The sequence below is a fragment of the Bombina bombina genome, chromosome 6 (genome assembly GCF_027579735.1).
Source record: "Bombina bombina isolate aBomBom1 chromosome 6, aBomBom1.pri, whole genome shotgun sequence".
NCBI classification, from domain to species: Eukaryota; Metazoa; Chordata; class Amphibia; order Anura; family Bombinatoridae; genus Bombina; species Bombina bombina.
In genome coordinates this window covers 88,839,791-88,864,810 of record NC_069504.1, presented here as the reverse complement: position 1 = coordinate 88,864,810, position 25,020 = coordinate 88,839,791, and the positions used below count along the sequence as shown (strand labels likewise).

The 25,020-nt window shown below is 37.1% G+C and overlaps 1 protein-coding gene across 2 annotated transcripts in view; it reads right to left on the bottom strand.

Moving 5' to 3' along the window:
* Positions 1–25,020, bottom strand: part of SEMA3A (semaphorin 3A) — a 308,514-nt gene that overhangs the window by 201,433 nt on the left and 82,061 nt on the right. For both annotated transcript variants that reach the window (XM_053716510.1, XM_053716511.1), the window contains exon 2: positions 6,640–6,797. In XM_053716510.1, coding sequence (XP_053572485.1) covers positions 6,640–6,797 — 158 coding nt within the window. The remainder of the gene's footprint in view (positions 1–6,639; positions 6,798–25,020) is intronic.

Below are 25,020 nucleotides of genomic sequence, written 5' to 3'. Positions count from 1 at the left end.
GTAACCATGGTTACTAACTTGCTCTCACCCATCAGCTGATTATTTCACCTGTGCTCTGGTTCAGCTATAATGAAAACCTGTCCTGTTGGGGTACTTGAGGACTGCAGTTGAGAAACACTGATCTAAACTAAACTAAATATTAAATATACAGGGAGTGCAGAATTATTAGGCAAATGAGTATTTTGACCACATCATCCTCTTTATGCATGTTGTCTTACTCCAAGCTGTATAGGCTCGAAAGCCTACTACCAATTAAGCATATTAGGTGATGTGCATCTCTGTAATGAGAAGGGGTGTGGTCTAATGACATCAACACCCTATATCAGGTGTGCATAATTATTAGGCAACTTCCTTTCCTTTGGCAAAATGGGTCAAAAGAAGGACTTGACAGGCTCAGAAAAGTCAAAAATAGTGAGATATCTTGCAGAGGGATGCAGCACTCTTAAAATTGCAAAGCTTCTGAAGCGTGATCATCGAACAATCAAGCGTTTCATTCAAAATAGTCAACAGGGTCGCAAGAAGCGTGTGGAAAAACCAAGGCGCAAAATAACTGCCCATGAACTGAGAAAAGTCAAGCGTGCAGCTGCCAAGATGCCACTTGCCACCAGTTTGGCCATATTTCAGAGCTGCAACATCACTGGAGTGCCCAAAAGCACAAGGTGTGCAATACTCAGAGACATGGCCAAGGTAAGAAAGGCTGAAAGATGACCACCACTGAACAAGACACACAAGCTGAAACGTCAAGACTGGGCCAAGAAATATCTCAAGACTGATTTTTCTAAGGTTTTATGGACTGATGAAATGAGAGTGAGTCTTGATGGGCCAGATGGATGGGCCCGTGGCTGGATTGGTAAAGGGCAGAGAGCTCCAGTCCGACTCAGACGCCAGCAAGGTGGAGGTGGAGTACTGGTTTGGGCTGGTATCATCAAAGATGAGCTTGTGGGCCTTTTCGGGTTGAGGATGGAGTCAAGCTCAACTCCCAGTCCTACTGCCAGTTTCTGGAAGACACCTTCTTCAAGCAGTGGTACAGGAAGAAGTCTGCATCCTTCAAGAAAATCATGATTTTCATGCAGGACAATGCTCCATCACACGCGTACTCCACAGCGTGGCTGGCAATAAAGGGTATAAAAGAAGAAAATCTAATGACATGGCTTCCTTGTTCACCTGATCTGAACCCCATTGAGAACCTGTGGTCCATCATCAAATGTGAGATTTACAAGGAGGGAAAACAGTACACCTCTCTGAACAGTGTCTGGGAGGCTGTGGTTGCTGCTGCACGCAATGTTGATGGTGAACAGATCAAAACACTGACAGAATCCATGGATGGCAGGCTTTTGAGTGTCCTTGCAAAGAAAGGTGGCTATATTGGTCACTGATTAGTTTTTGTTTTGTTTATGAATGTCAGAAATGTATATTTGTGAATGTTGAGATGTTATATTGGTTTCACTGGTAAAAATAAATAATTGAAATGGGTATATATTTGTTTTTTGTTAAGTTGCCTAATAATTATGCACAGTAATAGTCACCTGCACACACAGATATCCCCCTAAAATAGCTATAACTAAAAACAAACTAAAAACTACTTCCAAAACTATTCAGCTTTGATATTAATGAGTTTTTTGGGTTCATTGAGAACATGGTTGTTGTTCAATAATAAAATTAATCCTCAAAAATACAACTTGCCTAATAATTCTGCACTCCCTGTATATACTTTAGTATGCTCTGTAAAAAAAGCTATGTAAAAAAAGGCAGAAATCAGCAACAAATGTCTTAGTGAGAGGTGAAAGAGATAGGAAATAAAATATTCATTTTCAATTGCTCTCTTCAAGTATTTGCTTTTAGGTATAAAGAGAGATAAAATAAGAAGAGATATAGATACAATTAGACGGCCTTCTCTTTCTGCAGGCCCAGCACTTTTATATGGGCATTTTCTTGAGAATTGTTTGAGGCTTCATCCTGTAAAACGGCTATTTTATATACAAAAACAATCATAAAGGAGCAATTATTCATGAATGTTATACTCTGCAGCTAATCTAACAAGTCATTGGGAACCCATTAAAGGGAAAACTATTTTACAGTTCACTGTCCCTTTCAAACATTTAGGGGTAGATTTAGGACCAGTCAACACAGTATATTTGCATAATCAACAAATGCAAGATAACAAGACAATACAACAGCATTTACTCTGAATTTCAAATAAGTAGTAGAATTTTTTCTAACAAATTTCAAAGTTATGTATATTTCCACTTCCCCTGTACCATGTGATAGCAATCAGCCAATCACAAATGCATATACGTATAGTCAGTGAATTCTTGCACATGCTCAGTAGGAGCTGGTGACTCAAAAGTGTAAATATAAAAGAATGTGCACATTTTTTTTAATGGAAGTAAATTGGAAAGTTGTTTAAAATTACATGCTGTATCTGAATCATGAAAATTTAATTTGCCCTGAGAGTCCCTTTAAGCAGCAAATGCTGCATACTACCCCCATTGTTTTAGGCTCGCCTTTTAGGTGGCGGACTGAAATCATCCTGATCCGATCGGGATGATTGACACCCCCTGCTAGCAGCCGATTGGCCGGAAATGTGCAGGGGGAGGCATTGCACAAGCATTTCACAAGAAATGCATGTACAATGTTAAATGCTGACGGCATATGCTGTCGGCATTTATCGAGGTCGAGCGCACATGATTCTCTACAGCAGATCATGTCTGCTCGACCTTTAATAAATCTACCCCCTAGACTCACCCCTTAGATTGGCACAGGGCGGGACAGTAAAAGTGCTTGTGCAGTATTAAATTTTGGCATTGGATGTTGCTTCGCTCCCTGCTAATACAGGCAGACAAGTACCCTGCTGTAACGGTACCAACCGGATACCAAGGGTTAACACCAGGGAACAATGTCCTGCATAGGGAATCAGCAATTCACAACCCAGCCAGTTTTCAGGTTTTAAACAGAATGAATTTTATTAAGGCTCATATGCCCAGTATTTATGCAGGTCTGACCCCCCCCAGAAGGGGGGTTGAAAGAATGTTGTACATTAGATGGAGGGAACACGCCCTTTTACATGATACAATAGAATACCTTGCTCAAGCTGATAACAATTTAAACACAGACACACACTTGGCTTTCCTTATCATCTAGGGTCTGCTCTCTGAGGTTGATTAAACAATGGACTGTGTATCAATAACATTAATGACAGTGCACCATAGCTGAGGCTAAAGCTGAACACAGTTAACTCTTTCAGTGCTGACAGAAGGGTCTGTCACATCTACATAGCACAATATACAGCCTATAGACAACCTTTCTCACGTTATAGTCCAGAAGTGGCTAGGTTTGCCACAATGCTCCCCCAGAACCAAGCCGGCATACACAGTCTGATCCCAACGGATCGGCTTGGGGATGTCCGGGGCAACAACTTTCGGCTCAAGTAAGCTACGGGGTGTTCTCCGCCATCTGCTCCAACTTGGCTCAGTACTGCCCCCACCCCAAACATGGAAGCGTCTCTTCCCGGAGGGACTGGGCTTGGGTAGTCACAGGGTTAACATCAGCGGGATCCATGGGAGCATAGGCAGAAACAAGGGGGGCCAAGTCATTTTCAAGGAGAACATCAGCAGGTAAGTCCTTCTTGACCCCCACATTCACAAGTCTAGCGCCCACTCCCCAATCCAAATGTACCCTGGCAACAGGTAGGCGGAACACAGTGCCCCCTGCTACCCTCACAGCCACAGTGTCTCCAGTGTGCTGTTTCTCAGGCACCAAGTTCTCTTGAAGCAAGGTCATGGTAGCACCAGTATCCCGTAGACAACTGACCTCCTTCCCATTCACTTTAACCCGTTGCCGGTTATTCCGGTGGGCAGCTTGCACGGGGTCTGCTTCATGTAGGCTGCCCCAGCATTCTGGCGCCTCTACGTAGCGGGCCACAGGCTGAGGATTATGTGGGATTCCGCCAGCGGGTCTTCTCCAGGACTGTGCTTGATTCGCTGCGTTTAGGGGACACTCTGGTCTTTTGTGCCCTAGTTGCTTACATCCAAAGCACCGAATAGGTTGTGAGTAGCCCCGCGAATTGAACCGGGCTCTCTGAGGGTAGTTCGTGGCCGGAGGCCGTGTGGTATAGCGGTGTGCCGGGGGTTGGTAACTGGCAGCTGCTGGGGTGACTGGGGGTCTGTACTCCACTCTAGCAGTGGGCAATCGGTATACTGCTCCCCCTGCCCCTCGTACTGCCACGGATCCGCCAGTGGGTGCTGTATCCGGCACCAAATGGGGAGCTATCAGGGTTAAAGTAGCTCCCGAATCCCGAAGTCCCTGGACCGACATCACCTCATGCAGAATTCCCAGGGGTTCCTCGGCTTGGGTGCTCAACACCTCATGAGCGGCTGGCTCCGTTTGGTAATGGTGAGCAGCCGCCCTTGGGGCCAGGTTCTGTCTGACCTGGTTCCAAGCTTGTCTGCTCCGATTTTGGGTGCACTCACGTGCCATATGTCCCCACTGCTTGCAGGTGTGGCATTGTATATTAGCCCGTCCGTTGTTAGGCTGTAGTCCATGGCGCCTCCTGGCATCAAAATGCTGGTCTGCTAATCTGGCTGCTTCGGTTAAGGTGAGGGGTTTTCGATCTCTCACCCATTCTTGGGCTTCTGGGGACAAGCCGTTAAAGAATTGCTCCAACAGCATCAGTTGTCGCAATTCTTCCATGGTGGTAGCTTGGCTGGCCTGTATCCACCCCTGAGATGCTTGATCCAGCTTGTGGGCCCACTCTGCATGGGAATCTCTTTCTGGCTTGCGCAGGCCTCTAAACTTGCGCCGGTATGCCTCTGAGGTAATGGCATATCTTTCCAAGATCGCTCTCTTCACTTTAGCGTAATCCTTGCTGTCCTCCCTGGGTACAGCGCGATACGCTTCCGCTGCCCTACCGGCTAGCTTGCCTGCTAGCACCGGCACCCATACGGACTGCTCCAAATCATGTAACTCGCACAGTCTCTCAAAATCCTGTAAATACCCATCAATCTCATCCTTCTCCTCACAAAACATTTTAAATGCATGGTATGGGATTTTGGGTCTTACTGGGTTGCTGAGTGCGTCCAAAATGGATTCTGCTCGGGAGGATGCATTCCGCGGACTGTGTGCCATCACGTACTCCTGCACATCTGCCATTACCACGGATAGCATATCCCGTGGTACAGGTTGGGGTAAAAATTCCAGCCTGGTCCTCATTTCCCTCTGGTATAGGGTCTCCTCCATGGCTGCTGGAGGCGTAGCGCTGCGAGCTCTGTCTCCCTCCATCAGCTCAGCAATTAATATAGCCTTGGGTTTGCTGCTGCCTATCTTTCCCCTGGCTTCTAGCAGTTCCTTTTACGTTTGTCTCTTTAGCTTAGAATAATCCATCTCCATTCACTTCGGTCCCTGGTACTCCTTCCATCTTAGTCAGTATTGTAGTAATCCCCCTCTTCCTGAGGTTACTGGCTTGTGTAGTTGCTCTTCTGGGCGATAAGGTTCATTCCGTCGCTTGCCACCAATTGTAACGGTACCAACCGGATACCAAGGGTTAACACCAGGGAACAATGTCCTGCATAGGGAATCAGCAATTCACAACCCAGCCAGTTTTCAGGTTTTAAACAGAATGAATTTTATTAAGGCTCATATGCCCAGTATTTATGCAGGTCTGACCCCCCAGAAGGGGGGTTGAAAGAATGTTGTACATTAGATGGAGGGAACACGCCCTTTTACATGATACAATAGAATACCTTGCTCAAGCTGATAACAATTTAAACACAGACACACACTTGGCTTTCCTTATCATCTAGGGTCTGCTCTCTGAGGTTGATTAAACAATGGACTGTGTATCAATAACATTAATGACAGTGCACCATAGCTGAGGCTAAAGCTGAACACAGTTAACTCTTTCAGTGCTGACAGAAGGGTCTGTCACATCTACATAGCACAATATACAGCCTATAGACAACCTTTCTCACGTTATAGTCCAGAAGTGGCTAGGTTTGCCACACCTGCCTTGGAAATGTATCTACATGAAGTATAATAAATGGGACCCCTAAAGTGGTATTACAGCTTGCCAGTGTTATTTCCAAGACTGTAAGATTTCATCATAAACATATAACAAATCACACAAACATCTGTGTTATTTTTAATGTGAAGTGCGGCAAAATATACTGTAGTTTGTATTATTAAAACTTTTCTTTGTTTTTATTATATACTTAAAATATAAATAATCTGTATTATTCTTAATGCTGAGCCAAATAATTAATTGTGCAGCAAATGTATACATTTAGACAAGTCAGTAGACTTTTTTTCCAATAGAAATGCCCAGCACACTGTTTCCTTAAGCAAACAATTATGGTTGAGTACATGCAAATAGGATTCACGTCACACATTTTATTTTATAATCTGCTTTATATACAAGCTCTTTTATTTATCTGTTCAATAGAGCTTTAAAAACATAGCATGGAGCAGAAAGCTAAGCCAAAAAAATCATTCATATACAGATGTTTCATCCTTAATAGGACTTGTCGGCATAAGGACGGTTTCTAGCTGGTGCATTGTGAAACTGTTAATTTCTAAATATGAACATTCCTTTTAATATTATAGTACAGTAAGAATAATATAAAATGCATTTTTTTATAACAATACCTTTTGAAATTCTTTGATGTTAGCCAGGTTAAAAGAAAATATGTGATCCTTAGCGCCAACGTATAATCGCCCCCGTTCTTCATCTAATACAAAAGTATGGTAACTTGAGCTGTTGACTAAGCCACTGAATGTGATTAAGTTGTTGGAGTCCAGCATTTCTATAAGACATAAACAAATCAATAGATGTTAGCAGCATGTTTGTTAACATACATATTTACTAAGGTGTGTATTGGTATGGATGAATGATAACTAAAAAAAACTTTCTAAATTTAACTCTGATTGTAGATATTTATAGTTTTGGATGCAATATGGGGTTGGGAGTTAGTGAATTTGTGACAATTTGACATTTTTTAATAGGGCCATGTAAGCATTTTCAGACAAAGGGACAGAAAAAATAATCAATGTGGCTATCTTCATGAAACACCAAGGAATTTGACATGGAGATAAATCTTAAAGGGACATGAAACACAAAAAAATCTCTTCTTTCATGATTCAGGTAGATTATACAATTTTAAATATTTTTCTAATTTACTTCTGTTGTCAAGTTCACTTTATTCTCTTGGTATACTTTATTAAAGGAGCAACAATTCACTACTGGGAACTAACACATTGGTAAGCCAATGATAATATATATATATATATATATATATACGCCGGGGTTAGGTTCCAGAAGGAATGGTTGTAAATCGAAACCGTTGTAAATTGAAACCCAGTTTATAATGTAAGTCAATGGGAAGTGAGTGAGATAGGTTCCAGGCCCCTCTCAAAATTGTCATAAGTAACACCTAATACATTATTTTTAAAGCTTTAAAATGAAGACTTTAAATGCTAAACATCATTATAAACCTAATAAAATAATGACACAACACAAAATATATAATTAAACTAAGTTAAATGAACAAAAACATTTGCTAAACAGCATGATAAACCTAATAAAATAATCACACAACACAGACTTCACTTGCATTTTTCAGCACACAGTTATTTCTATGCATTCCTATCTGGACTGATTTATAGACAGGAAGATCTTGTTCCTTTGAAATCTGCTCGATAGCTCAGGTCTGGTTAAACTGATTAATTTCAGCTTGCTTGGCTTGGCTGCAACACAAGCGGACAGCTCCACCTACTGGCTATTTTAATAAATGCACGGCTTCGCAATGCTTTTCATTAGCAGTCACATGACTGGAATAAAAAGGTTGTTATTCTGAAACGGTGTAAATTGAACCGTTGTAAAACAAGGGCTTTTCAACAAAGAGAAAGAAGCAAATTAGATAATAGAAGTAAATTGGAAAGGTTTTTTGTAAAATACCATGCTCCATCTGAATCATGAAAGAACATGTTAGGGTTTTAAGGCCCTTTTAAAGATAAATAAAAGTCAATAGTATCTTGGGGCTGCACCAAGTGCATTCAAATGCTCTTCCTGAATAAGGAAACAAAATGGCAATAATCTAATGCATATACTAAAGCAGGGGAATGCTTTAAAGGGACACATTACGGTCAAAATTTAAATGCACATAGATTAATTATATCTTTGAATATAACATATTTGAAATATACATGTATTTGGCAAAAATGCTTCTGGTAAAAGTTATGACTGTTTTAGTGTTAACATTTATCTGCTGCACATGCATGTGACGCATAACTAGATATTCTTAAAATATCCTGATCCTGATGATCAAAACTTTGCCTGTATGGAGAGAAATCACACAAAAACTTTGGAATATTGGTTAGTCTGTTGTAATGTAGGAGTCTCTCCACATAAAGAACACTGCATAGTAACAAAAACAGGTCTCAAGATAAAACTCACTTTTTTGAAGTCTCGTCGTACTGATAATATTATATATTTTAGATCATCTCATCTGAGCAGAGAGCTTTAAATCATCGGGATTTTGAATAAACATTAAAAAAGAAGATAAGGAAGTCTGGTGTAAATAATTAGACAGAAATGATGAGGTCTGCTTTCCTTGCCAGCTCAAGCTATTTCATTGGGTTGTGGTTTCAATTAGCAGTAAGTTATTTAATATACAAGATTATACCTCAAGGTGCAATTCCCCATATATTTTAAACTATGCAACTGGTAGAACAAGTAATTGTAAACACATTAAGGAGAAAACAATTTTACAGTATACTGTTCCTTAAAACATTGTATATTACTGTCTTAAGGTTTTTATTGACAAACATTTCCATGGAATAATTTTACTTGACAACCATTAGTAAGCATGAAATATGGAGATGGATTAAACAGACATTCTAATGCCAAAATAAAATCCTCTAATGTGTAATTGAATTTTATTTTAGCACTAATGCCGCTTGTAAATGCATGGAGCTTTGAAACTGCTTCAGTGCAGCCAATAGTTAAAGGGACAGTTTACTCAAAAACGAATATAATTGTAAACCCAAGTTAATGAAATTGTAACCATAGTATTCTTTTTTAGTTTATTTTTTAGTTTTTGGCTGTGCGGCCAGACCATCGCCGCTGCATCCTATAAGGGCGCATGTGCTGCACATTACAGTGACGTCACCTCAAGTGTTAACACGGGCTTGTGCTGCATAAAAAGCACGTCCGTGTTCATATGTGACATAGTTACTTTTGGTTACCCTACATGTATCTATAGATATACCCAATTTTTTCCCTATATGTGTATTGTCTAGCGTGAATTTATAGAATATACATGGGAACATGGAGAGCAAAAACTGTAAAACTCCCATTATAAATGGCTTTAATTTATATTAGCAAGTTATTGCATATTGGTGCATTAATGATAAACCACCATGAAAAGAGAAATTAGGTCAGTTTAGCACAGTTGCATTTCTGAATTGTGTTTGGGTATATAATATGGTAAGTTCTACAGATGGAATACAAATACTATAACCCAAATAGTATACAATAGCCCCAGAAGTCACTCACTATAATAACTATATGCACTAGCAGCAGATAGAGGAAATAGTATAATGATGTATAACAAAATATTGCACTTTTAAGTGCTTGTATGTAACTTTTAATTTAGATATTAGGCTATTTATGCCATTATCATATTTCCACACTGCACTGCTGTTTATGAGAGCTGCGTCCTTTGGCTGCTTCACTGCCTCATTTGACTTTACAGCCGCATGGATGCGCGCCTGCATGATTGTGTATTGACAATCACAACGGGGTCGACATTGCATGCTTCATAATGTGTGCCGCGCGTGGAGAATTTTGTGCATGCGCATGCATAATTACTAATTTGTGCATATAATTAATTGCATGCAACTGATTGGATAGAGGGCGGGCTAGGAAAGTGCTGTTGCCCAACCCTTTCAATCGGGCATTTCAGGAGCATTGAGGACTCCGTGTAACTAAGAAAATGCAAAAGGTAAAACATATATTTCTACATATCCATTTTAAGTTTGTAGTACTACAAATCATCTGTTTACATTGTGTTATTGCTTCAAGCTTATTTGCCTAACGAGTAAACTGGTCCTTTAAGTAGAAGTGGCCATCAGACCGCAGTTTCTTAACCTCTCTGCCAGCTTTGAGCTGGCGGTTTAAAATCACCCCAGACTAATCTGACCAATTGAGTGAGAGCAGGGGGCAGCGGTGCACGAGTGGCTGCTTGTGCAATGATAACTGTGGTCAGCGCAGTGCTAGCCACTTGCTGTGATCATGGGCAGAAAAGGTTCCCAGATTGGGAGCCCTATCTACCCATACTTTGATAAATGGATCCCTATGTGATTATACCTCATAAAGGGGATCACAATAGATAGCAGGTCCTGGACAGGACACAGCCAGTGACTGCTGACTACATGCATATGCCACTCCTAATTGGATCATTTACCTTGTTTTGCTCAGGAGTTGCAATGTGTTATTGCTCTGAGCAGTACTTACAATGACATAAAATGCCTTGTATTTAATGTTGACTTGCAATAAAATAGAATACAGCCATTGGCTGATAGAATTCTATCAGCCAATCGGAATTGAAGGGACGCCATCTTGGATGACGTCATTTAAAGGAACCTTCATTCAGTCGTCGGCCGTGGAAAGAAGAGGCTGCTCTGTGTCAGATGTCTTGAAGATGGACCCGCTCCGCGCCAGATGGATGAAGATAGAAGATGCCATCTGCCCATCTGGATGACCACTTCTGCCCGGTTGGATAAAGACTTCTCCCGGCTTCGTTGAGGACTTCGGCCTGGTAGGGTGAAGACGTCTCCCGGTAAGGTGATCTTCAGGGGGTTAGTGTTAATTTTTTTAAGGGGGTATTGGGTGGGTTTTAGAGTAGGCTTGGTTGTGTGGGTGGTGGGTTTTAATGTTGGGGGGGATTGTAATTTTTTTTTTAAGGTAAAAGAGCTGATTACTTTGGGGCAATGCCCCCAAAAGTCCCTTTTAAGGGCTATTTGTAATTTAGTGTAGGGTAGGGCTTTTTTTGGGGGGGGGGCTTTTCTATTTTGTTAGGGGGATTAGATTAGGTGTTATTAGTTTAAAAATCTTGTCATTTCTTTATTATTTTCTGTAATTTAGTGTTTGTTTTTTTTGTACTTTAGATAATATTATTTAATTGTAATTAATTGTATTTAATTTAGGTAATTAATTTAATTGTAGTGCAGTGTTAGGTGTAATTGTAATTTAGGTTAGGTTTTTTTAATTTAATTGTAGTGCAGTGTTAGGTGTAATTGTAACTTAGGTTAGGTTTTATTTTACAGGTAAATGTGTCTTTATTTTAACTAGGTCGTTATTAAATAGTTAATTACTATTTAATAACTATTGTACCTAGTTAAAATAAATACAAAGTTGCCTGTAAAATAAAAATAAACCCTAAGATAGCTACAATGTGACTATTAGTTATATTGTAGCTAGCTTAGGGTATATTTTATAGGTAAGTATTTAGTTTTAAATAGGAATAATTTAGTTTTTTGTAGTAATTTTATTTAGATTTATTTAAATTATATTTAAGTTAGGGGGTGTTAGGGTTAGACTTAGGTTTAGGGGTTAATAACTTTATTATAGTGGCGGCAACATTGGGGACGGCAGATTAGGGGTTAATAAATGTAGGTAGGTGGCAGCGATGTTAGGGCCGGCAGATTAGGGGTTAATAATATTTAACTAGTGTTTGTGATGCGGGAGTGCGGCGGTTAAGGGGTTAAGGGGTTAAGGGGTTAATATATTAATTATAGTGGCGGTGATGTCCAGTTAAGCAGTTAAGCAGATTAGGGATTAAAATATTTATTTTAGTGTTTACGATGTGGGGTGCCTCGGTTTAGGGGTTAATAGGTAGTTTATGGGTGTTAGTGTACTTTTTAGCACTTTAGTTAAGAGTTTTATGCTATGGGGTTGTAGTGTAAAACTTTTAACTACTGACTTTTAAATGCGGTACCAGGCTTGACAGGAGAGGGTGTACCGTTCACTTTTTGGTCAGACTCTTAATATCGGCGCTATGCAAGTCCCATTGAAAATATAGGATACGCAATTGACGTAAGTGAGCGGTACACCTGTACCTGCAAGACTCGTAATACCAGCGGACGTTAAAAAGCAGCGTTAGGACCTCTTAACGCTGCTTTTTAAGGCTAACGCACAACTCGTATCTAGGCCTATGTTTTTTTAACAAGCAAAAGGTGTAGACTTAAATGTTAGATTTACTGACAACAAATTTAAAAGAAAAAATTCACCAATTGTTAAAAAGTAAATAATTTTTCAAGTTCAAATTCTTTCAATACAACAAACGTTTTCGAGCAATTCTAATTACAAACTATCCAACATATTTGTTGCTATGTAACAGAATTATTTACAGAGAGGGGTTTTTCAGCATATTTCTAAAATACCTTGTCTGTGTAGCTGTTTTATTATTACTATTATCGTTATCTGTAGAGCGCCAACAGATTCCGCAGCGCTATAAGCAAAGGGGGAGTACAACAAAACAATTATAGGGATCAAATGGGTAGAGGGCCCTGCCAAGAGTTGCACTGTTGTAGTCAGCTCTTAAGAAGGTGATCTACAAACAGCTGGACTTTTAGGCTTACATGCTAAGGGGGTTCAGGGGATAGCAATGGAGGAGAGGAACTGGTATTAGGAAAGGTTAGCGTAGGTTGTATGCATCCCTGAACAGTAGAGTCTTTTGGGAGCACTTGAAGCTTTTAAAACTAGAAGAGAATCTTGTGGAGCGAGGCAGAGAGTTCCACAAGATGGGAGCCAGTCTGGAGAAGTCCTGTAAACGGGAGTGTGATGAGGTGACAAGAGAGGAGGAGAGTAGGAGGTCATGAGCAGAGCGAAGGGGACGGGAGGGAGAGTATCCAGAGACAAGGTCTGAGATGTAGGGGGGAGAAGTGCAGTTGAGGGCTTTGTATGTAAGAGTGAGAGTTTTGTGTTTGATCCTAGAGGCAAGAGGAAGCCAGTGAAGGGATTGGCAGAGAGGTGCAGCAGATGAAGAGCGACGTGTAAGGAAGATGAGTCTGGCAGAGTCATTCATGATGGATTGTAAAGGCGCTAGGCGGCAGGTGGGGAGACCAGAGAGGACAGAGTTGCAGTAATCAAGGCGGGAAAGAATGAGAGAGTGGATTAAAATCTTAGTTGTGTCTTGTGTAAGGAAGTGTCTAGTTTTAGAGATGTTTTTAAGGTGGAAGCGGCAGGCTTTAGCCAAGGACTGAATGTGAGGAGTGAAGGAAAGATCTGAGTCAAATGTGACCCCGAGACATCGGGCATGCGGGGTAGGGGTAATGATGGAGTTGTCGACAGTTATAGAGATATTGGGGGTGGAGATTTTGGAAGAAGGGGGGAAAATGAGGAGCTCAGTTTTGGAGAGATTTAGCTTGAGGTAGTGAGAGGACATCCAGGAAGAGATGTGAGAAAGACAGTTAGTGACACGGGTTAGCAAGGAAGGAGATAGGTCTGGTGCAGAGAAGTAGATTTGGGTGTCATCAGCATACAAATGATATTGGAAACTGTAGACTTAATTAGGGAACCTAGTGATGACGTATAGATTGAGAAGAGAAGGGGACCGAGGACAGAGCCTTGCGGTACTCAGACAGAAAGTGGTGACGGGGCAGAGGAGGCTCCAGAGAAGGCTACACTGAATGTACAGTTTGATAGGTAGGAAGATAGCAATGAAAGGGCTGTGTCACAGATGCCGACGGATTGGAGGGTTTGGAGCAAAAGAGGGTGGTCGACAGTGTCAAAGGCTGCGGACAGATCAAGGAGGATAAGCAGAGAGAAGTGGCCTTTTGATTTAGCTGTAAGTAGGTCGTTGGTGACCTTAACAATAGCTGTCTCTGTGGAGTGATAGGGACAAACTCCAGATTGCAGCGGGTCAAGAAGGGAGTTTAACGTAAGGAAATGGTATAGGCGTGCATATACTAGTTTTTTTGAGAAGCTTTGAAGCAAGAGGGAGGAGGGAAATAGGGCGGTAGTTGGATGGGGAGGTAGGATCAAGGGAAGGTTTTTTGAGGATAGGTGTGACCAGTGCATGTTTCATAGATGAGGGAAATATACCAGTGCTGAAGGAGAGGTTGAAAATGTGTGTTAGTATAGGGGTAAGGGTAGCAGAGAGGGAGGGGAGTAGCTGTGAGGGGATAGGGTCAAGGGGACAGGTAGTGAGGTGAGAGCGCAGTATAAATGCCGAAGCTTCTTCCTCAGTAACAGGGGAGAATGAACTAAGTTTCAGGTTATGAGGGTTGTGGTTGAGTGAGAGCATTTGAGGGGGGGGGAGAATGGAATTATGTTGAGAGCTGATTTCATGTCTGATGGAGTCAATTTTGTTAATGAAGTGACTGGCAAAGTCTTGAGCTGACAGAGAAGTTGTATTAGTTGTTTTAAAGGGAAAGTCTAGTCAAAAATAAACGTTCATGATATAGATAGGGCATGTAATTTCAAACAACTTTCCAATTTAATTTGATCATCAATTTTTCTTTGTTCTATTGGTAATCTTGGATGAAATATAAACCTAGGTAGGCAGTCTGCAGAGGTTTAGATACAAAGTAATCACAGATGTAAAAAGTGTATTAATATAACTGTTTTGGTTATGCAAACCCGGGGAATGGGCAATAAAGGCATTATCCATCTTTTTAAAAAATAACAATTCTGGTGTAGACTGTCCCTTTAAATGAAAATTCAGTAATTTAATGTGGGTTTAAAAAACATGTTTTAGCTAATAATATTTAAAGAAAAAAAATAATTGTGTGAAAACACATGCAACTGTTTCAACTCTTTTTTTACTTATAGATTTTTTTTAATTTTACTAAAAGCACAAATAACTATATTGAGCCAATATTTGTTGAGAAAACAGATAATCTGACAGTGATTAATCATGCAATAAATAGAGGTTCCATTCATATTGAAAGTTCCTGGACTTGTTGTCTATTACATAAAAATAAATTCATCTCATGGTACCTATAAAGATCACACAGAAAAAAATGGTAAAGGGTCAAGTAATGGTGACCTTCACCTCTTACTAAATAGGGTATTGAACACAAGACAGTCCTAACCTTTTGTGTACATATGTTGTCCAGTTGCCTCCACGCTTGCTAAGAGTGAAGTCACAAGGGTCATTGTATATAAGCTGTGATCTGAAATACTTACAGAATCAAAGATTTCCTTTGGGTGTGTAGATCAGTGGGATACAGTTTGAAATTGAAAATCCATGAAAATTACTTGAAATAACATTAAATCCTTCCTAAATTTTATTGCAATTTAAAAGTTCACTTTCAAAAATCAAAATTTAAGAATGTATGAAGGATGCAAAAATATTCTTTAACTTTTATGTAGGATTGTATTTGCTCAGTCAGGCTCTAGATAAGTAAGTTCCACACAACAAAAGAGAATAATTATGCTATTATATTACAAGCATTTCTGGTGTGAATAGAAACCTATTAGTAACATTCAAATGCAATATACAAAATTACGTATGACTTCGCAAACTGGAATTTTTTTCTATTAAATGTCATTTTTTGATGAACAAAGTGCTTTTGGAAACTATCTGTGTCTACTTATGAAGACTTTCAAAGTCTTTTGGAGGCTAGTAAATGTCATTACAAAGTCAAAGACTTCTACAAAATGAGCTATTTCATCTAATTCTATGGAGACTTTTGATATGAAAGCTCACAGCTTAAGAAGTACAAAAATATATTGTAAGTTAGTAGAAGACACAAATATTCTGAATACAGAAATGTAGAAAGCAAAGTGCAGCTGATTTCACATTGATAGATAGATATATATATATATATATATATATATATATATATATATATATATATATATATATATATAAAAGAATATCATTCATTATATTTCAAATGGAAGGCTGAACACTCTCAAACTGCAAGGTCAAAATTGAAACCCAATTATCAAATTGAAACCTAAATATAACGATTGCATTCTAAACAATTCCCAAAGTAATGCTATTAATCCATAAAATTTAGGAAGAGAGACCAAACATGACATAAAGAAAGCTGGTTTGTTAATATTGCTCCAGTTTTAAACTCAATTGAGTTTTATAAATGAGTCATTTTAAACCAATTTATGCAAAAATGTCCATTTGTTTTTCAAAAGGCCATTATTTATGATCTATTGTGCAGTCATCATTTCTGATCTTCAGCATGAACCATCAATGTCAATTGAATAATGTGTTTTCTTCTCTACATTTAAATATGAAACAACGTATTTCCATCACAAAAAAAGTGATGGATATCTTTGTGCCTACCAAGCTGTCTTTGTGCCAAATGAAGACTAGAATTTATTCTGATAGTAATAAAAAATAACTATAAAACATTATATTATTTTGTATATATACAGACAGACACGATCAAAAGATTTGAACACATTGAAATCAAGTGATAAAAATGATTAAATAATATTAATATGTTATTGAAAGTATATCTTGTTTATTTCTTCTTTTAAAAAAGCATTTTGGAAGTGTATGTTCATATTGTGATGCTAACTGTGATTGCTAGGTGGCTAGAATGTATGAGAAACTTTCATTCCTGTAAAATTAGAAACTATAGAATCTGGCAAGGGTCAACATTACTATAAAGTTGCTAAGAGCAAAATGCATGGGGAACATGATCATACTATACTGCTCAACAGTTGCAAGAACCTTGCAGGAAAAAAAAAATCAAGACCAGCAACGCAAATGTACTAAATGTCCTATAAATTTAAATGGTATATTTTTATGGGCATTAAATTTATAAAATGCAATTGTATCCCTGATAAAATATATGACTCTGCAACTTGCTACAAATTGCTTAGATTAGGACAAAAGTAGACTTATATTTGACATTGCAAAGGAGACCAGGAAAATGGATTCCAAATAGGTTTTTCAAGATGTTTACTACAAAACTTTTCTTGATTTGTAAGAGCTTACAAATTGTTCTTTCAAAATGACAATGTTAAATAATCTAATTTATAATTTAATTTAAATTATTTACAATGCAGTGCTGAATGCTATGTATATATAGAATAAAATGACTTTATCATCCCTTTAAACAATGTCATATTTTGTGACATAGAAAGCAAAACTAACTTGCTGACCATATTTGATTTTGTAATTAGTCAACATGTAACCCATACTGTTAAACCTTTTTGCTATAACACTTTCATGCAAGATAAAAATTTGTTTTGTGATACAAGACATGGAGTTTTGAAAAGATCTTTGTTCTAATACTGTTTTGCTCTTTGGCCCAGTTTGTGACCTTGGTTTTCATGGTACCATATCTGCACATGCCACAAAAAGTATCTACCCTGTCATCACATGTGTTCTGCTTTCATCAACATCATGTAAGTGCTACAGAGCAAAAACATCATTCTACACCGTGACAAAGGCTATGTGCTTGCTCTGATCAAAATAGTTACAGCTTGCATGGACCTAGGACAATTTTGGACATGCTTGTGATAAGTAATCAGAATGTAGCATATACTAATCAGATGGTTATTTAAACACACATTGTATTTATTAAATCCCCGGCTGTTTTCTTTTGATTTTGTGGCGATTCCCCTTAGGACAAATATGAACAACAAACAAGAAAAAACAAATATTAAAGAGACACATAAATAATTGTATTACTTCTTGACATTTAAGTGATGAAAACTAAATACAGTTTTTTTGAATGTACCAATGTACCAGTGGAACCTTGATTATATAAACATATAAACCGCTATGTTATATTTTAGTATTGTGTAATTATATTTTATAAAGCTAGCTTTTTCATGTATCCTCCACCCCTTCCATTTCTTTTTCTCTAATGCAGTGATGTAGAGAAAGTTCCCAACGTAATTTATTAATATGTTGCAACTAATAATTGCAACTAACGAGAATACATACACGAGTCCGGCACACCAAAGCATTTGGGCAAAATAGTTGTTCTACTATGTCACACCATTTATTGAAACAGGCGAGTCATGCCGCAATAACCGTAATTGGTTAAGAACTACAAACATTACCCAAAGAAAAAAAAATAAAACATTAAATGGGGGGCCAGTGGGGGGGGGGGGGGATTTTAAAAAGAACCAATATTGAAAAATAATTAAAATATGTTTGTATGTTAAAGGAAAGAAAATCTATACATATATGTTATGGGTAAAGTCAGATTTTGGGTAATCCTAGGATTACCCGGGTAAAACAGACGTTACCCAAACGGCTGTGGGTAAAGCCTGATTTATGATCATAAATCCCCTCAGAGTACGGAGTCACCACATCAAGCATATATAGTATGCACTGTAATTCCCCCATCTTCACTATCTTGTTTGCCTCCACCTGGGGGTTCACTTGGGTTGGATGCCAGATGATCGGCGGTGCACCTTCCTTGAACCCCCTAAGCGGAGGCAAAAGAAATAGTGCAGATGGGGGAAATACAGAACATTGGGCTTTACACACAGCCGCTTGGGTAATGTCTGTTTTACCCGGCTAATCCTATGATTACCCGGATTTCTTACTTTACTCGAAACATATATATGAAACACAAGCCACTGATTAATAATCTATTGAGCAAAATTACTAACATTACAATCATTTTAAGATTTTTATAGCTATATTGGTATTCTTTAATTAAATTAAGAACATATAAAAATCTATTTTAGAACACCAAGTGCTAGAAAAAGGATTTTCACTTTTGGAATTTCCTTTGTGTGTGTTTACCAATCGATCAGACTGGTGGCACCATTTGAGAAAATATCTCAGAAGCCAATTTGATTGGCTGTTGGTTCACATCTATGTATAGCACACACAGCTGATTCGCACTAACTACAACTCCCTCTTGAGGGAAGGTCTTACATTCTAACAATGGACTGCCTAATGGTGAATAAAGCGTGCCTAATTCTGTGGTACCTAACATGTTTGGCTTTAGCACTTGCCATTCCTGTGAAAATCACATAACACCTGTAGCTTAATTTGTATATGTCTAAAACACTTTTTACTCAAAGTACTTTTTATGTATCTGATTCTGCATACAAAATAAATGTTTTGAAAGAATGTAAGCTTCTCATCTTGTTAGCAAAATGAGGAACATATGTAAATGAACCCTAAGCAGCCCAGGTAAGTAGCTCCCACTAATGTTATCAATCAGCTCCAGTTAATGCCCACAATTGCGCAAAATGTAGATTGCCTAAGCCAGTGATTTGCAGCATTTTCAAGTTAAAGAATTAGCTTTTTGGACTTTTAGAGGAAGTGGAACAAGCAGAAATTTTACACAAAAGCAAGAGGGGTTCATTTAATATCCTTTTAAATTACAGGAAAAGTTAGCAAAGGAAATCATGAACGCACAAAATGCAAATGTTGTTCTTTTTTCTATATATAATTAAAAGTTTTATAGAGGCCCCTGTTTCTGCGCGAGCCTTCAGGCTCACCGGAAACAGAAGTTATGAAGCAGCGGTCTAAACCGCTGGTTCAAAACTTGTCCGCCTGCTCTGAGGCCACAGACAGAAATCAACCTGATCGAATATGATCAGGTTGATTGACACCCCCTGCTAGCAGCCAATTGGCCGCAAATCTGCAGGGGGCGACATTGCACCAGCAGTTCACAAGAACCGCTGGTGCAATGATAAATGCCGACAGCGTATGCTGTGGGCATTTATCGATGTGCAGCGGACATGATACGCTACATCATATCATGTCCGCTCGCACTATGTTAAATCTACCTCATAGAGTTTAATGATCTATTAAAGGGATATGAAACCCCCATAATATATTTTTTGATTCAGAAAGAGCATGCAATTTAAAAAAAAGTTTCCAATTTACTTCTATTATACAATGTGCTTCATTCCTATGGTAGTCTTCTTTGAAGAGATACCTAGGTATCTAGGGAATAATGCTGCCATCTAGTGCTCCAGATGTAGGCACATATACTGAGCTTGTGTCCTTGCTTTTTCAACAAAAGATACCAAAATTTGCTAATAGAAGAAAATTAGAAAGTTGTTTAAAAAAAAAAAAATCTATTTTAAGTTTCATGTTCCTTTAAGAAAAAAGCATTATGGCTACTTTTCCTTTCTGAAAGTTTTTCCAAAAAAGTGTTTTGTCAAATGTTTTTTATATTGTTGCAATGTACAAATATAAACTGTATCATTTCCAATTTGCAATGCTCACTGTATTTGCATTATATTTATTCCTTTTGTATTTTATATTGTTTAGTGCAGGCAGATCCCTTAATTCATTTTGGTAAAAGGCAAAAGGTAAATGGGTTTCTTTGGTTAGTAAATAATTATTTTATATTTTCCAACAGTCATTATACACAACACATGGTCTATGTAAAGGGAGATTTTTCTTTCCTGTTAAACCCCTGGGAAGAGAAACTGACAGTTTCTTTCTCTCTGTGATAGTGGGTGGTCAGAGTGACAGGTCTTATGCTCTTCTCGTTTCCCCGATAGTTTTACTGACAGATAGGCAGTGTTACTATCACTCTCGTCATTTTGGGAAGAGAGAAAGAGAGATAGAGAGAGAGAGACCAATTAGGCACAAAAAAAATGCTCTTGCATTGATTAAAGGGATAGTTTAAGGGATAATTTTTTTTTAATTTCCTTTAATTATTACATTTAAGCTTAGCACATTCTATTTTGTATTTTAATACATTTAGATTTAGATCCAGCAATGATTTTACAAATTATGATTATGTTTTGAAAGTTTCTGTGTTACTTTAACAAATTAGGATTATACTTTCTATATTTCAGTGTATCTTTTAGAAATTACATTGCACTTTGCATTTTCTCTTTTGTAAAATTTAACAGAGCTTCAGAAAGTGGGAGAGACAAGGCTGTTCCCTGGGATGAAAAGGGGAGTTCCCAGGCTATGTCTGAAACTCTCTCATGAGTCCTGTGAAATGCTGTAAGCATTTTAAACAAGTTGATCTTACTGATTTTTTCTCACCAGCTGTATGCAGGTGAAGTTTGAACAAAATTCACAATACACTAAGTTCAGCCCCTGTCAAGTTTGCACTGTAATTTCTCTTCAAACTAGAGAATATTTGCTTAATCAGGCACATAACAAATAATGAATCTATCTGGTAAACTTAAGCTTTCAGTTTTTCAGTTTTATTTTAAATACAAGAAATATAAAATACAATGTAATTTACAGGGATGTGCAAATCCAGATCTAATTGTGTTTTACTTTCACCAGAATATTTGTGGCTCCAAAAAGAACAAGATGCCGGCTACTTCTGCATTTGGATGCTAACAAAACATCCGAATGCTCACCTCTAGTAATTTTTAAAAGGTACACATAAATATACAAAGTATGACCATAATTTTTTAAAATTACATAGAAATGGTGAAATAAGCAGAATTTGTAAAATCACAATCTAAATCTAAATCTAGATTAACTGCTGTACACAAAATGAAATACAAAATAGAAAGTGCAATGTTTAAATGTATTAAAACTTAATCTTAAGTGTAAAGTAATATTAAATGCAAATCACAAAGTGTAAATGCTGCAGAAGTGTCATTTAATGCAATGCTATATTGCACGGGGCCTGTCTTTCATTCACCTACAGAAATACAGGGAATGTCCCTTGGAGAAGTTTAGCAAAATCTGTCTTTTAAGAATTTCACTAGGGATCTTGCAGTGCAGGAGGATCATTTTAGATCACCTAACCTGTGGGGAGAGCTTTAGATCATCAGGCCCTAAGTATTAGGCATTGTTATACAAACATAGATAATATAAGGAAGTGTGTAGAGAAAGTGATAAAATTAGGAAATCTGATTTCCCTGTAAGATCAGCCCATTTTAGGGCTAGATTACGAATGGATCGCTATTTAGTGCTCCTGCTGAAGCATAAACTTTGCTAGATAGGTATTGAGCGTATAATGAGTTGAAAGTAAAATGTTTAAAGTAATTGAGATGAGGTCCTCAATTTTCTATCATGTATCTGAGAAAACCAGCAGTTAAACATGTTAAAATTATTTTTGCAAGGAAATGGTTATGTAAAAGCTATTTAAATATAAGGCAAAACTATCAGAACTCTCATTATTGTGTACAATTTCGTACTGGAACTTTTATGCTTATTGGTTGACAGGGACAATCACACTGAAAAAGTTGGATTTATTCAGCACCACAACATTTATTTTTAAACAAACAAATTGCTTGCAATACATTCTCAAACAATGTATTTAAGATAGAACAAATATATTTTTTGAGTATAATGTCCTTTTTATGGAAAAAAAATATGCAAAATATATGATGAAAGTACACTGTAATTTATTTATTTTTTACTACACATAATGAAGCATAAAATATTATTTATTGCTGCTGAAAAACTTAGAGGGCCATTATAGTGAAAAAGAATTACATGCATGTCATTTTAACTCTAGTGACCCTGCAATGGTATGTGTTTAACCCCTGCAAAGGTGAACTGCTCTGGGATTGTAGAGCACTGCTGGTCCTGCTGGAAACTGCTGCTGACCCAGTTGTGCTTGTATGGCTGCTTACTGGGTGACTGGCAGTGCTCTGTGGTTCCCAAGTAGGACTCTAAAGGCACAGTAAAGTAAATATTAGCAAACTATAGAAAGAAAGAACATTGTAATATTGTCTCACTATTTATACACATAATAAATATTAAGCTACTCCTTGCATGATATAAATTATTTAAATAAAAAATCCCTTTAAAGGGACCTTCTACTCAAGAATTTGTATTGTTTAAAAATATAGATAATCCCTTTATTACCCATTCCCCAGTTTTGCATAACAAAAACTGTTATTTTAATATACTTTTTACCTCTGTGATTACCTTGTATCTAAGCTTCTGCATACTGCCCCCTTATTTTAGTTATTTTGAGAGACAAGAGTTTTAGCGTGAACACAATGTTATCTATATGGGACACATGAACTAATGCCCTCTAGCTGTGAAAAACTGTCAAAATGCCCTGAGATGAGAGGCGGCCTTCAAGGGCATAGAAATTAGCATATGAGCCAACCTAAGTTTAGCTTTCAACAAATAATACCAAGAGAACAAAGAAATTTTGATGATACAAGTAAATTGGAAAGTTGTTTAAAATTGTATGCCCTATCTGAATCATTAAAGTTTTATTTTGTCTAGACTGTCCCTTTAAGGGAAGTATAATGCAAAAATGCTTCTATTTAAAATTGAAAGGCCCTCATGCACATTTCACTTTTGACCTGTCTTACTAACTTAATCATTATGCATGCAAATTGTATTTTAAAATATATTAATTCTTCTATTTATTATACATGATAGAAAATATTAGATTTAAGCTCTCTAGGGAACTTGAGCCTGTAAGCTCTCTGCCCTGTCTTGTCTTTATTTATTGCACCCCTTGAATAGCATGGTAGAAGCAGTTTGCACATAAAAATAATAATAATTATAGTTCAACATCCTTTCACAAATATAGGAAGAAGAAAAAAAGCTGCCCTTGTTCTTTTTAAACTAATAATAAAACACTTTGTGACCCCCCCCCCCCATCTCTCCTGACTTTAAAGTGTCTTCACTCTTTATTAAATTTGCCTGTTATTGTAATTTTAAAGTAATGAATCACCTTGGGAACTTTATCTTATTGATGATCTTAGCAGACATTAACTCTTGTTTCTTTTCACATCTGCTCAATCAATCTTAAATTTCATTGTTGATTGTTTTATCAGTACAGATGTCAATCAGAAGGAAATCTGGAAGCTATAGAAGAGCAGTCCTGATTGTAATCTTTCATTTTTACTTTTTGTGTAATAAAACAAGATTAACCCTAGAAGACTGTATCACAAAGTAATCAGCTTGGAATGGAATCTTAATATATAACAGACGTGTTAAACAAACTTACACATAAAATTAAAAAAATGTAACATTTCACTCATTGCACAACTAAGAAAATAATGTTCACAGATGAGTAACATATTGTCCTTTTAGTTACACTTCTGTATTAAATGAATTATATTAAGAAAAATGTATTGGGTACAATATTTGCACGCGATGGTTACAAAAAACTGTAAGAATTCACCATGTTATAACAATCAAATTCATATACTGAAACTGTATTTTCTATGTGTTGTCTATTGTTGTACTTTTATCATTTGTACCAATGGACAATGCTGCAGAATTTGTTGGCTCTTTATAAAGAAAGAATAATAATAGTAATAAAAATATAATGCTATATACTTAGTTTTACTTTCAATCTCTCTAGATTTTTTTTCCCTTTCTTAGAAATTAATATACAACACAATGTTCTTAGATTTATTTTAATAAATATTATGCCTTTTTTTAAGGTATGGTTCTTCAGAGAGAAATAGTAAAGTATACAAGTATTGTAGAAATCAGGCATCTATGTGTAATAAAAATAAATAAATAAATAAATATTCTTAAACGGAAATTAAACCCTAAAATAAAAGTAGTTCAAGACTAGTATAAATATATACCTTCTAATATTATTATATATTCTTATATATATATATATATATATATATATATATATATATATATATATATATATATATATATATATATACACACACACACACACACACACACACACACATACACACAAAGAAAAGAACAATACATAGAAAAGTATTTATTTGTAAGTTCCATGACATTATGTCAACATAAAGACAGTAAAATGAATGTAACTGATATATAGATATGCCAACTCATCCTTAATTATCTTGTCTAGAATACTTTGAGCATTAATCCTTCCTGCACCCAAAACATGTAAAATATTCTAATAATTTATTATTAAAACATTTTATGGCAACAGATTTTCAGTTAATTTGTCAACACTTTCATTGCTTCATTCAACATGGTGAAAACATGAAACATTTCTAATATTCTAACCATTTCTTTAAACAAGAGCTGTAGTGTTTTTACAAAAATCATATACATAATGGTTTCTTGTATATGTTTTTGATCTTTATTCACGGTAAAGCTACCGGTTTTCAGCGGGTGTTTCCTTTTTTTATTAAAATAAATGAAGTTATAAAATTGTTACATGCAGTTA